The following is a 14,138-nucleotide window of genomic DNA, read 5'->3' as shown; positions in this document are numbered from 1 at the left end:
CATGAATGTAAATGAGCAAGCCCAATAAACAATCCTTCTCAGACAGGATCAGGATGCTAGAAGATGATCAACACAGGTGTTTAACTTGTTATAGAGACCCAATGTTTGGGAACATTGCTATACTGCTGTGGTTGCCCTATAAATATTGCAGACCTTAGTGTTTTTTTTAAATTTTTGATGTAATTGACATGTAACAGTGTTTTTTGTTTAATGTGTAAAACATGCTTTGACCTAAGTGTAAATTGCAAAATGATTACCACAGTAAGTTTATGGTTTTAGTCTTTTAATCTCCTATGGTTCCTACCGAAGTCAAGAACTAGTGTCAGGGTATTATTTAGGTAAAAGTTATGTACTACTAGCTCTGCTTTGGGGGCACCTGGGTGGCTGAGCCGGTTAAGCATATGCCTTTGGCTCAGGTCATGATCTCAGGATCCTGGGATGGAGCTGCCTTGAGCCCTCTGCTCAGCAGGGATCTTGCTTCTCCCTCCCTCTGCTGTGCTCTCTTGTTCTCAAATAAATAAAAATAAAATCTTAAAAAAAAAAAAAAAAAAAAAAAAAAAAGCTCTGGGCAGCCCCAGTGGCTCAGTGGTTTAGCGCCACCTTTGGCCCGGGGTGTGATCCTGGAGACCTGGAATCGAGTCCCATGTCAGGCTGCATGGAGCCTGCTTCTCCCCCTGCTTGTGTCTCTGCCTCTCTCTCTCATGAATAAATAAAATCTTAAAAACAAAACAAAACAAAACTCTGCTTTGGAAATATTGACCTGTTGGGGAGTCTGTGCTCATAAAACAAATGTTTAGTTCAGTAATCGTTTTTGCTAAATAAAGATCCTAGCAACTTTCAGAGTTTCTTTCTAAAACTTCATGGATTTATAGTTGGTGCTACCTGGTGCCACTTATATTTTTATCGGGTAATATAGTGTGATATAGCAATGGATAATGACCTTAGGTATTTATTTCATGTTAAATGGGTCATAGGATGCTTTGAGATGAAGATATATTCTTTCTTAAAAGCTGTTTATCAGCAAGACTGCAGCAGAAATTGCTATTTGGATATATAGTGCTTGTTCATTTAAAGAAAAAAATTATGACAAGTCTGAAAATAATATCAGCTTACTACCATTGGCAAAAAAGAATATTTATTAAAGTAGATACAGAACACTTGTTTGCTCAAATTTTAATACTGCTTTACATTTTGTTTGTGAAACACTTCCTATTATGTTTAAAACAAAAAATTTCAACTCATTACAGATTTTTCACTTGTCAGACACACATTTGATAATCTTGAGGAGAAAAATACATCAAATGCTTATATACAATTATAGAAGTTCTTATTATACACATAGCATGGAAGATACATTTATTACTTTTTACATATTCTAGAAGACATTCAAATGAAGATAAATAGATTCAAACTGGTTGATAAAACTTCTGATGGTTGAGGTCCTTCATTTTATTTTTTGTGATAATAAAATCCAAAATTATTAACGTTGAATTTCTCATCGTACATTCATCTAAAAACACAGTAAAAAAAAACTTGTAAAGGTTGTAGACTAGTTAATTTAGGTGTTTTATAGTGGCTTATTATCTAGTTAAATGACTGCTGGGGATATCTGCTGAAGAAACAAATTTGGAGAAAAATCCTCCCAGTTATTTATTTCTTATAAAAGAAACAAAATGAAAACAGGAAAAATAGTTGCAAAGCCACGTGATGTTATTTTCTGGCCTAGTCCATTATGTCCTAATGTGTTTTCTTTTTCATAAAGGTAAAAATCTGAAAAGAAAGACATTGTGTTTTCTCCCAAAATACAGATTTTTAAAAAATATATACATATAATATATAGAAGCTGAAATTATGCAAAACCAATGAACAAACACCACAGTAGAATGAGTAGGTGCAGCATATAGATTCTAAAATGTCCCCACAGCAGTTTAGGGCTTCCCCCTCCCTTTACCTGTTTCATGATTTTATAATCACACCTAAGTATTATCAAGCCTGAAATAAAGGCACTACTGACGTCAGGTAGTGCAAAGAGCTAAAAGATACTTAAGAATAAAATACTTTAAATGAGTAGATGAAAATGCAAAATGGCACATTTTTCCGACTCATTCCAGTGTCAAAGCTTAACCCAAACATCTAAATATACAAATGCAGCCTTGGAAAAATTTTAGTGCAAATATGAAAAGTAACAGCATAATTTAAAGTTACTTAAATAAGGTATTGTGAGGGTAGGGATTGTTCTAGGAGGTCTCCCTTGGGACAGTAAATGTAATGGCATCTGGTGCAATGTCTTGTTGGAACTTTTAAAAATCAAGATGAGAAAATTAGAGGTGAAAACTCACCTACTAGGTGTTTATTATTTTAACTTCTAAGGGGAGACTAAAAGGGTGATTTAGTGAAGATCAAAATATTTTTTTTAGATTTGTTGATGGGGGTCAAAAATAATGTGAGCTCTCCTGAAGTCTGCACACACGATGCTGGTGGTCAGTCGCCTACATCCTAGTGCGTCTGAGGAGCCTGGCGCGCGGCTGGGGGTTCCGTCAGAAGGTCTCGTCATCATTGCAGTGGGAGGCCCAGTGCCCGAACACCTCACAGATTTCACAGTACGGGCGCTCCTCGCTCCGACTGCCGTGGTGTGTGGAGTGGGGGGGGTCCTCTGATGCCTGAGCCTGGGTGGGGCAGTCCTCAGTGTCGTGGAGGTCGAAGCAGTCACATATGTCACAGAAAAGGCGAGGTTTCTTCTTGGACTGTTTCTCCTGGTCGTCACTACAAATGTTAACGTGTATAATCAGAAACTCATCTGCATCAGATGAAATTCAAGAGACGGTATTGCTTGCAAAGCACACAAAATGAGCAAGAACTAATGATGGCCAAATCTGGAAGCCTCAAGTGTACGTTCTACAGTCCACATTTAAAATTTTCACATCGAACCACTTATAGCATATCACTCTCTTGCCAGACTAGGAAATCGATTTATGGCCAATGCAATTGATTCTCCAATCCACTAGAGAACTTAACTTTAAAAACCTTTGTTTAGGTGGAACGAAGGTTCTGATCACAGTATTGCTTAATATAAAATACCTGTCGGGGATCCCCAGGTGGCTCAGCGGTTTAACGCCTGCCTTCAGCCTGGGGTGTGATCCTGGAGTCCCAGGATCGAGTCCCACATCAGACTCCCTGCATGGAGCCTGCTTCTCCCTCTGCGTATGTCTCTGCCTCTCTCTCTCTCTCTCTCTCTCTTTCTCTCTCTCATGAATAAATAAATAAAATCTTTAAAAAATATATATAAAATACCTGTCATAATTGTTTAGGTCATCACCATTCCCATTAAGGGCTGCTTCTGACATCATCTCCACCTTCATCTTGAGGTCCTGATTCTTCCTCTGAAGATCCACTATTACTGAATTGAGGAAATCAATCTGATTTGTCCAGGAAAAAAAAAGAAGAAACAGATGTGTAAAGTGTCTAAAATGTGTACACTGGAATATCAAGAACATCGTGAAAGTATACTTTCATGCTATGGCCACAGAATGTGCTGGGCACAGGAGGGGCAAAGAGTGGCCATTACGGAACCCACGTTTCAATGTTTTATATATACACACACATACATATACAAAACTCTATAAAAAGCATAACCAGTTAATTGTTCCATTAAACTGCAGAACAAATCCAGAACTTCTATGCTCTGTAGATTTGAAAGTTCATGGAAATTGTCCTCAGGCCACCATTTAACATTTACAGATTGGTCATAGTGGGACAGGAGATAAATGCTATCTTCAGAGAAAAAAGAAGGTGTTTGAAAGAGAAGGCTCAAAGCTCCCTTCCAGCTGGTGAGGCACTGTGGCACAGAGTGACAGGGCAGTGCTCAGGAAAGCCACGTACAACGAGCATCTGTGCCAAGATTCACTGAGCAGTGGGACAAGGAGGGACCATCAGGAGGACATGCTTGCCGTAACATCTCCTTTCTAACCAAGGGCACTTTAATTTAAAAACAATGTTTTTTCCCCTCTTCTTCATATAATAAAAACGTCCAATTTCTCTAAATATCCACTGAATAAATCCTACTTTACAATATTAAAACTTCAGTATTTCACTTTTTAAATAAATATTTGGCCTTATTCTCCTGCCTGGGGCAAGTCTGAAACAGAGCCAGCAATCACTAGCTTAGTGGTTCTCTGCAGGACACCCCTTCTAACACTGAAAGGAGGTACATATTTTCTAAAACTTTACCCTGATAGGAGCTACACTACAGGAAGAAGGAAAAGCCACAAAATGGATATAAGTGTAGTGGGAAATCACACACCCATACCCACTCACACACATGCACGCACGCTCACAAATTAGGAAACATAAAACAAACCATTTGCTGATTGGAAGAAAGTGTTGGCAGCAGCAGATGAAACAAATGGAAGCAGAAAGGTAAGGGGAAAAGAAAACACAGTTAATTGAATCCACGCTTATCAGACGCACAGACTAAGCAGACACACTATCCAGAGTGAGTTAGTGCATCTGTTGAATCCTTTCATGTCTTTTGAAGGAAATGTCGGATAACTAAATAAACTGCAAACTCACTAAATTTTTCTTTTATTTAAAGATGGTGGCTTTTGTACTTTTGAATTTTTAACAGGATAAATATATCCAAAATATACCATTAAAATTGAAGATGGACCTTAGGTGCTTATGTGCAATTACATTTCCAAATACAGAATAGTTTGCTTCCATTTAATCCCATTTTTAAAACTAAGGTTGTTTTGGTAATTTTGGCTTTAGGGAAACCATTTTCAAGAAGTCTGCCTTTTTGAGGGATGCCTGGGTGGCTCAGTGGTTGAGCCTCTGACTTTGGCTCAGAGTGTGATCCCGGAGTCTCGGGATCAAATCCCACATTGGGCTCCCCTCATAGAGAGCCTGCTTTTCCCCTCTCTGTCTGTGTCTCTGCTTCTCTGTGTCTCTCTCATGAATAAACAAATAAAATCTTAAAAAAAAAAGTCTGCCTTTTTAAGGTCAAGAGGAGCAAGGAATCTTTTGACAGAGCAACTTTACTTCTAGGAATTGGTCCTAAAGAGATATTAGTATATCTGCAAAATAATTCATTATAGCATTGTACATAATACACCTGAAGGATCAGAAATATGCCAAGTGTCAGGTCAACTGACAAGCAGCTGGCTAAATCACAGAACAACCACATAGGGGAAAACTATCTAGCTATTAAAAAGACCAGATATACTGCCATTTGTGTAAAAAGAGAAAAAGACAGCTAATTTGGTTTGTATATACATGTTTTTAAACTTTTGGAAAGATTGTTTTAAAAGGTCCCAATAAGAATGATCACCTGTTTCAGGGTCTGGGAACTGAGCAGATGAGACATAGTGTTTGGAGGGAGATTTTCTACTGTATATATTTTTAATATTTTTTATTTAGACCATATGAATGTATTGCCTCTTTGAAAGGGTGAATGATCTTTTAAAATAGTATGCCAAGAAAAAAATAAAAAAAGGATTATTACCTGACTCTCCTGGGCTCTTTCATCCTCCTCTGCCTGAGTATCAGTATTACCTTATATTTAAAAAAAAAAAAAAAAATGGAGATTCACAAAACTTGCCATCTTTTTTTCCTGGGTTACTGCAACAAAGGGGTCAGTGTTAGGCTCGTATTTTCACGCGAAATTCCCAATGTGTCTCTTTGGGAACAGTTAATGGGTTCCCATCCCGCATCTGGAGCCCTGAGTATTGGGCACAGACACCGGCCCTCCCACTTTGTGTTCTCCCTTGGGGATGGCCCACTGCTGTGGATGATGCCCATCACATACAGCTGGAACTTACAGTAGGAAAGCAAGCTATCATTTGCTCACAAAGGGGCCACCTCTGCTTCCCTTGGCGGCAGTGCATACACTTTCAGAACTGGAGTGGCTACTGGGAGGGCAGCTGTCACATCCTCTGCTGCTGCCAACGCTCCAGAAGGGGGATAGCCGGCACGCCCCTGTGCGCAGAGCCTGGGTCAGGACTAGCCCTATCTGATTTAGTGGTGAGAGAGCCCAAGGCAGATGGGCTGGGTCAGGTGCAGCATAACAGCTGCCTTCCAAGGACATCTCACGAGAAACAGCTTCTCTGCAGGAAGGGGCAGTACTGGAAAGAAGCACCATGTGGCCATCACTTTACCTGAGGAGCTGCCGAGCTGCCTTCTGTTTTCTTTGAGTTGAAGTTCCAAGTTCTTCACCTGGAGTTCAAGCTTTGCCTTATCAGACTCTAGAGACTGAACGATCGAGTGCAAGGACTTGGCGGAGGCGCTCTCTCCCCGGAGCACTGTGACCTGAAAGGCAGCAGGTTAGCTTAGGCTTGCAGTTGGAACAAAAAGAGATGGCAGGAACTGTCACCGCACATGGTACTCTACCTCATTTCTCAGTTTTTCCAGCTCTGCATCCTTTTCGGTGAGTAAGGCACTAGTAATACTGATGGATTTCTGCAAGGAAGCTTTTTCTTCATCTGCGTCCTTTATTAACTTGGATTCTCTAAAAGACCAAAGAGTTAAAATTCCAGAAATCAACCAAGAGAGTGGTCAGTGTTCAACTGCCCTAGGACAAACACGCAATTAACTTAAGTTAATGTAAAGAAAAAAAGTATCACCAGGGAAGTTTAAAAGGGGGCTAAGGCTGTTATGCTTACAAAATTTTACTTGAAATTTTACTCACTGTGAGGGAGAACAAGTTTACCTATGCAAAGACATGCCAGAATCTGCATATCATTGTATCCATTTGAATTTAAAGAAACAAGTTAATAACCTTGGAAGACGGAGAATTAACAAAACAAGACTATTACCCCCAAAGAATTCTTTTAAAATCTAACCCCCCCCAAATGAATTGTTACTTCTTGAATAAATTATTACCAAGCAATAACAACAATTAAAATACACACATGCAAAGCGATTATACACAGATGTCATGCAGAGCAGTTTTATGCTGGAGGTATCCATTGGTTCTCACTAATTTCAGTAACTTTTAGCATCTTCCAAGAATGTGTTTTTGAGATCTCATGGGCCAAAACAGTAGCAAAGGTTATTACTGCTATTTATACTGAAGGATTATGACCTTTCTCCTCCAGAGGATCTGAAAAGGACATTATGTTGCTCATGGAGATTCAAGGTAATTACATAAAGGCTGGAACAGAAATGTTAAAGTGGATTTCCAGGTGTAGAAGGAAAGCATGGACATGGGGGGAATCTGGTGGGAGACTTCAGAACGCTTGGTTTGCGTTCTCGGCTTGACTCAGCATTTGGTTGTCAGCAGAGGGAGTAGGACCAGGCCTTAATGAGAGGGAAACATTTACTCCTGAGTCAAGGGATGAGAAAAAGGAAGGAGAAGATGAAGGGAAGACAGGGAGGGAGGGCAAGACACAATAGACACAAACCCAAAGGGCAGGCTACTGTGTGTTTATATTTATATGTATATGTATTCAAATTTTTGTTGTAAAAATTACATGCATTCAAAAGTGCCAAAGTCACGAAAGACAAGGAAAGACTGAGGACCTGTCACAGACCAGAGGAGACTGGGGAAACATGACCACTGAATTGAAATGTGGCTTCATAGGCTGAATTCCAGAAGAGGAAAAAAGACATTAATGGGAAAACTGGGACAATCTGAATAACAGCTACAGTCTAGCTAAGTATACTGAGTCAACGGTGCTTTCTCAATGTTGACAAATGTACCAAGGAATGTACAATGTGTGTTTCAGGGGACACAGGGTGAAGGGTATTTGGGGACTCTCTGTACTGCCTCTGCAACTCTTCTGTGAATCTAAAATTTTAAAATAGAAAGGCTTAAAAAAGTACATGCAGTGTGAAACAAGAGGGAAAAAGCCCTTGTGTCACAAAAATATTTTGGGGGAAATATGACCGGAAAAAAAAAAAAAAGTCTTAGCTAGCCCTCAGGCCATTCAACCTACAGCACTGCATCTACTGTAGATGACCATCAAAACTTCAACAAGAAGTCAAATCGCTCCCATTTCTAGAAGAAGGAACTGCATGAATGCACATGGTTCAGTCTGTTTTAGAACTGACTGGAAGAATTGGAAACCGAGGCCCAGGTTAGAAATGGCAGAATGTATGTCTGGTTAGTGAGACCCAAGATATCCGGCACGCGAATTACAGAATTCTCATGATTTATGGTAAATTGAAATTTTACACAAAGATGAAAATTTCAGTGTTGTATTTATCTCGTTGTGTGGCTTACACTTACACTCCAGAATGATAAGTAGTAAGAAAAGAATCTGAGACTTACAGAAATTTCTTGAATTCAACACCCAAGCATGATAAGAACACTGGAGAAGGGGGTGGGTATTGATGGTGTTAAATCACTAAGTGAGTAGCACCTTGCTAGGAAATAGGATCTTGTTTAGGTTAATACAAAGCAAAGCAAAGATATTAAGGACTGTACAGGCACTTCTTCCACCTGGAAAGTAAATATCTGATGTTATCCAAAGTTATCCAAAAAATCCAGGGCTCCTGAAGTTTCAATTAAATTTATTTGGTAGTTTATTCTATTGCAAAATCTATTTCAAGAGCTTCACTGGTTATATATCCAACTCAAATTTGAAAAATGCAGTTTTAATGTTCTTACTGGAAAATACCAGGACTTGGGGGTTACTGAACAGAGTTAACTACCAGAACTCTAGGTAGGCAAAATCCCATGGGGTCTTTGTGTTAGAGAAGGATAAAGACACCACCAGCTGGCAGAAGGAAAAAGGTATGGGGAACCACTGCCTGCTTATCACATACACACAACTCCTAAGGGAGGCTGCTTTCTAAGAAGATGGCAAGCAGAAAGTTTCTTGCACAAGTTATCAAAAGACACATGGTTAAGAAAGTGATCTGCTTCATGGTTTATATATCAAATGACAGGACAAATAGCCTTTGGCAGCTCATCTTTGTGGCAGATCTTCACTGCTGGCTTTTTAGGCTATTTCTAAGCCCTAATCCTACTGTGCAAACCAAGAGGGACTAATTTAAATCATTTATGCCAACATTACTGACATCTGAGTCACAAACCACACTGACTGGGGGAGGGCCTCTGTTACTTTTAAGCCATGCTGGCGAGAATGACTCGGAGTTACTGAAAGTATCAAGAAGGGAAGAGAAACACGAGAAAACAGCTATGGGGGCCAGAAATCTTTCCCCCAAGGGGAACATATTACCCAGATTCTTTCCTTACTACTTACTTAAGAAATAAATTCTAGTAATGAAGCAAATACCTTAAAGTGTTACTGGGCAAGCTTTAAAAATGCAAGATAACAAGAACCAAATATTAGAAACATGAAAAGAAATGCAGGTACAGTTAAGGAGAGCTAAATTTGCGCTGAAGATCTTTGTTGTATGTAGGTATCAAAACAGCGTGTGTGTGTGTGTGTGTGTGTGTGTTTGTGTGTGTGTGTGTGTGTATACCGCTGAGAATATTTTACAAAACAAAAGCAAGACAGAGGGACAAAGGCAGCCAAAAAATATATACAACAATTTGTTTTACTAAAAATATATGAAATTTATTTATTATAACGTGGATAGACTTTCTTTAGTCTTACCATTAAAGACACACAGATAGAGCAAAGGAAGCAGGAGTAGGGAAGGGAAAAGAGAGGGTGAAATGAGCATTGGTAAGTAGCGCAAGCTCGAGACAGTCAGACAGTCAGCAACCCACAGTGAGCTTCATGAGCCGAAGCAGTATGGGACCTCTTCAGATTTGGTATCTTAGATGGTTATCGCCCACCAGTTTCCATTCCTGACATTTATCCTGCATTTACACTAACAGAATTAATTCTGACTCCAAAGAGTCTACGTCAGAGATTGGAGCTCTCAAGTCCCTGTGTGGACATCACAAAGCCTAGAGAATGGAGGGGAGCCAAACAAGTTCCCACACCTGCTGTAGGCTTAGTGGACAGAGGGTCACACCACCCCACTCCTGGCAGAGCCATTCAAGGGTGGCTCTGCTCTGTCAGCTACCCTGGAGTCTGTTTTGAAAAGAGGTCTGCCTAACTTGGGAATTAGTTTCCGAAATAATGATTACATTTTTCATTAGGAGAAAAACCTTTACTATATGTCACTTGCAATTCAATGTTCAGATACAAGAAAAGCAACGGCAAATACAGGACAACGTTACTTCCAAATAGTAAGTAGTTTGTGCTGACAGGTCAGGGCTAAGTTCTGCATTTCAATATAATGACCACTTGAATGACACATTAGATACTGTCTTGACTATGTATGTTCAATGATCACTTCTAAATCAAACTCTTGACAAAGATCTCAGTTCTTGCATGAACAACTATGTTGCATATACTTTTATGATTTAAGTACTTTCCAGACTTTTAAATTAAGGGAATATCAAATTCTTTTTAGTACTCCATGCTAAATTTACTTAACTATTACAAGACACAGACCTACATATGAATCTGCTATCAAACTGACTTTTAGAGAGCATTTAAGGGCCCAATTATTAGCTAAAGAATATTTGCATTCAGATTTAGACATAATTTTCCATGAGGATTAATTTGACAAAAGAGCAGTGCTAAATAAGAGAGGCTAGGTCTTTAAAATTTTCACTTTCAGAAAAAATAACCATCTTTAAAATCTGCATTCATTGATAAAAAGGGTAATTTTCAGGAAACAGTCTCCTAAATTCATCCAGGACTTAAAATGGGAGCAAAGCTGGTAAGAAGCGGCTTTAACAAGCACTCAAACTTGTTCTATCTCCTTAAGCCATGAAAAAAAATCCCATGCCTGGTTCACATTTTCAAAGGCATGTAATCTAAAGTCACATAGAAAAGACTAATGAAGCACAGAAGTTTTATTCTAAAAAAAAATAATAAAAGTAACAATAAATAAATAAATGTACAGTGAGAAAAAAATCTGCATCTTATGCCTGCCTCTGAGTTCTTGGCTAAGCTGCCTAACATTTGGCTTCAGTTTCATCATTTGTTAAATGCAAGCCCCACCATTTAGTTCACTGGGCTGTTTTGAGATTGTGTTTGTGAATTACGAATACCAAGGGATAATGCCAGTACTTGCTTACTTAAACCAGCCCATTTTCATATGCTCTCTTGCTAAAATGTCACAGGAATAAGCCCTATTAATTTTTTTCACACACCCTTGATAACTGCATGGGGAGGCTCTCTTTAAAGAAACAGAGCCTTATCTGTGTGAAATCAAATATTCCGAGCCCCACCCAGGCAGAGCTGGGGCTGACAGTATACAGGTGCTGGGGTAAGGCATGCATGGCAGAGCAGTCCCCACAGCTCATGGTTGCCTGAAGAACACTTGGCTGTCTTGGGGTGGGGGTACTGGGGGAACATGTGTGTATTCTGGTGCAAAATTTTACAGAAGAATGAATCTAAGTATTTGTTAATTTAAAAAAGAAAGGAGGAAAGGCACCCCTGGACTGAGGCCTAGCATCTCTTAGGATATAGCCTCTGGATCCCATATCTCTGTGGGCTGAATAAAGCCCTCAGCAACTAAGCAACCGCCCTGCTGGCAGGAGGAAATACTGCCAGAGTAAAATACATGTCAGTGGTCAGTGAGAAACTTCCTCCTTCCTGACAAGAAATAATAAAACACTCTGCAAGAGCATGGAAAAATTCTTGATTAAGCTATTCTTAAAGAGTTATTTTTAGAATAACTCTTGGCTTTGCTTTCATTTAAAAAAAAAAAAAGTATGTGCCCGTTGTGATGCCCATCTACTCAGAACCACACAGGCAAGAGTTCTCAATAAGAGTACACACCACATCTGCTTGGCATGCAGCATAAAGCACAGAACTTCTCTAGACACAAACTGCAAGTTCTTTTAAAAGAGCACACAGGGCAGCCCCGGTGATGCAGCGGTTTAGTGCCGCCTGCAGCCCGGGGCTTGATCCTGGCGACCCTGGATCGAGTCCCACGTCAGGCTCCCTGCATGGAGCCTGCTTCTCCCTCTGCCTGTGCCTCTGCGCCCCCCCCCCCCCCCCCCCGTGTGTCTATGAATAGATAAATAAAATCTTTAAAAATAAAAAATAAAAGAGCACACAAAGACTGTCAGGATATAGAAGCATCAGGCTTCTAAACAGTTATTTCTGTTGGGTCAGTTTATCATTACTCAAAAGTTCTGGAAGGTTTCCATTCAAATATCATTTGATTATCATGAAAGAAAAACAAATAATAAAGCTCTTTTTTTAGAAAAACAGAAATATTCAAATTGATGCTAACACATAATGATAGAAAAGTTAAGCTTTTTATATAATGCAATCAGTATTTATGTGCAGACCAATTACTGCATGTAAAATTACAGAAGTTTTAGTTCCTGAAAATGAGGAGGTAACAGCAGTATAATGAGATGATCTGATCTTAGAACACTTCTGAATAAATGCAACTAAACGAGGCTTAAAAAGTAACCTATTCTTTGTTTTGGTAATACTATAACTTTTGCAAATACATTTTTATCATTTATCAATGATGAGAACCAAACTATCACAATCTAATTTTCTGAATATAAGCAGCTGGCATGTTTTCTACAAGTCACTGTACACATTACATTCTGATATTTTCCTAATTCCATACACACACACACAACAATAAACACAAAAAAGAAAGCCTACCTCTTTTTCATTTCTAACAACTGATTATTGAGCACAGATCTCTCTTCTTCTAGCTGGAAAAAAACACACACAAAAAAGTTCAGTTCATTACAAAAGTCCACAGAGAGGTCTATTTCTCATCTCACACGCCACATTTCCATGCTCCAGGACAGCTAAAACAATAGGTCTTCCTCACTAGCAATGAAAAAAGAGCAGTGGTTACTACATTATGCACAGTTGTTAATTTACAAACATTTATGACCCGAATGATTCCCCTAAGTACATGCCGTATCTTCAACATTTGATAAATGTTTCATTCATTTCTTAAATGAGCGAAAGCTTCACTGATAACATTCTGGCTCCTTCACTGAAATCACAGAGATCAAGTGTCACTAACTCATGGGAGGCTAGGAACAGGCTGTTTACCCTGCACTGGCCTCATTTCATGCCTTCCATGTTCCAGGCATTGGTTTCTCACCTACAAAACAAGGAGATTAGAAGAGAATTTCTAGTGGCCATTTAGTTCTAAAATCCTATTATTCTATGAAGGATAAAAAACAAAGGATTCAGTTAGTTAATCCTGTGAGAAGACTTACCCCTATCCTCCAGGTCTGTACCACGCAACATTTATGATCTAAAATACCAACTTTATATTGAAATTGAAATAAAACTGAGGGGTGAAAATACTCCTTTGTGGGGTTTTCCCCCCAAAAGCAAAGGATAATCCAAAGACTGGAATGGTTTCCAACAGCCCAGAATTGAAGCTATTAGCTCACTGTATAGAGCTATGGTCTGATTTCTGATTTTGTATCTCTTATGTTATGTATGTGCTTTGATATGAGGTCTTCACAGCAAAGTTCTTAAATATACATAAACATGTTTTGAACATAAAATTACGTTTATCACAAAATCTATCAAGGTTAAACACTCAGTTTTTCCAATGTAAATTCTGCTTTACTAGTCCATTAAAGATGTATGCTTTTGCTGTATGAAAATTCATTAAAAATATTTAGTGGATCCCTGGGTGGCTCAGCGGTTTAGCACCTGCCTTCGACTCAGGGCGTGATCCTGGAGTCCCGGGATCAAGTCCCGCATCAGACTCTCTGCATGGAGCCTGCCTCTCTCTCTCTCTGTGTCTCTCTCATGAATAATAAATAAAATCTTTTAAAAACAATTTAGAAACTTTTAAAGAGTCAAAGAAAGGAAAAAGGGTGGGAGACAAACTTTAAAAACTAAAATAAGAGGGAGAACATCTGGAGAGTGGGATGTGGAGATGAGAGGGGCTTTCTTTTTTTTTCCTTTACATCCTTTTATACAGTTTATATTTTTTAAGCAAGGAAGCTGTTTTATAATTAAAAGTAGGTACTGAGACGTACCTACAATTAAGATAAATGGATAAAGACAGACAATTTACAACAGAGAAAATACAAATTATTAATCAACATGTGAAAAATAACACACTAAAGAACATGTATGCAGAGATTCTCCCTCTTTCTTGGAGGGTGCATTGTGCCTGAATTTCCACGGAACAGAAGTTTGGAGTACTTATGGTATAGTTTT

General features: G+C 39.0%; 1 protein-coding gene across 30 annotated transcripts in view; it reads right to left on the bottom strand.

Moving 5' to 3' along the window:
• Positions 1 to 1,118: 1,118 nt before the first annotated feature.
• Positions 1,119 to 14,138, bottom strand: part of CLIP1 (CAP-Gly domain containing linker protein 1) — a 123,935-nt gene continuing 110,915 nt past the window's right edge. For all 30 annotated transcript variants that reach the window (XM_072722734.1, XM_072722755.1, XM_072722742.1 and 27 more), the window contains 6 exons: positions 12,600 to 12,652; positions 6,385 to 6,502; positions 6,153 to 6,303; positions 5,501 to 5,550; positions 3,292 to 3,416; positions 1,119 to 2,763 (listed from right to left, as the gene is read on the bottom strand). In XM_072722734.1, coding sequence (XP_072578835.1) covers positions 2,538 to 2,763; positions 3,292 to 3,416; positions 5,501 to 5,550; positions 6,153 to 6,303; positions 6,385 to 6,502; positions 12,600 to 12,652 — 723 coding nt within the window. In that variant the 3' untranslated portion in view covers positions 1,119 to 2,537. The remainder of the gene's footprint in view (positions 2,764 to 3,291; positions 3,417 to 5,500; positions 5,551 to 6,152; positions 6,304 to 6,384; positions 6,503 to 12,599; positions 12,653 to 14,138) is intronic.

This window comes from Vulpes vulpes, chromosome 10, assembly GCF_048418805.1.
Source record: "Vulpes vulpes isolate BD-2025 chromosome 10, VulVul3, whole genome shotgun sequence".
Taxonomy (NCBI): Eukaryota; Metazoa; Chordata; class Mammalia; order Carnivora; family Canidae; genus Vulpes; species Vulpes vulpes.
Note: the sequence above shows the minus strand (reverse complement) of the source record. Positions and strands in the feature narration are given on the sequence as shown.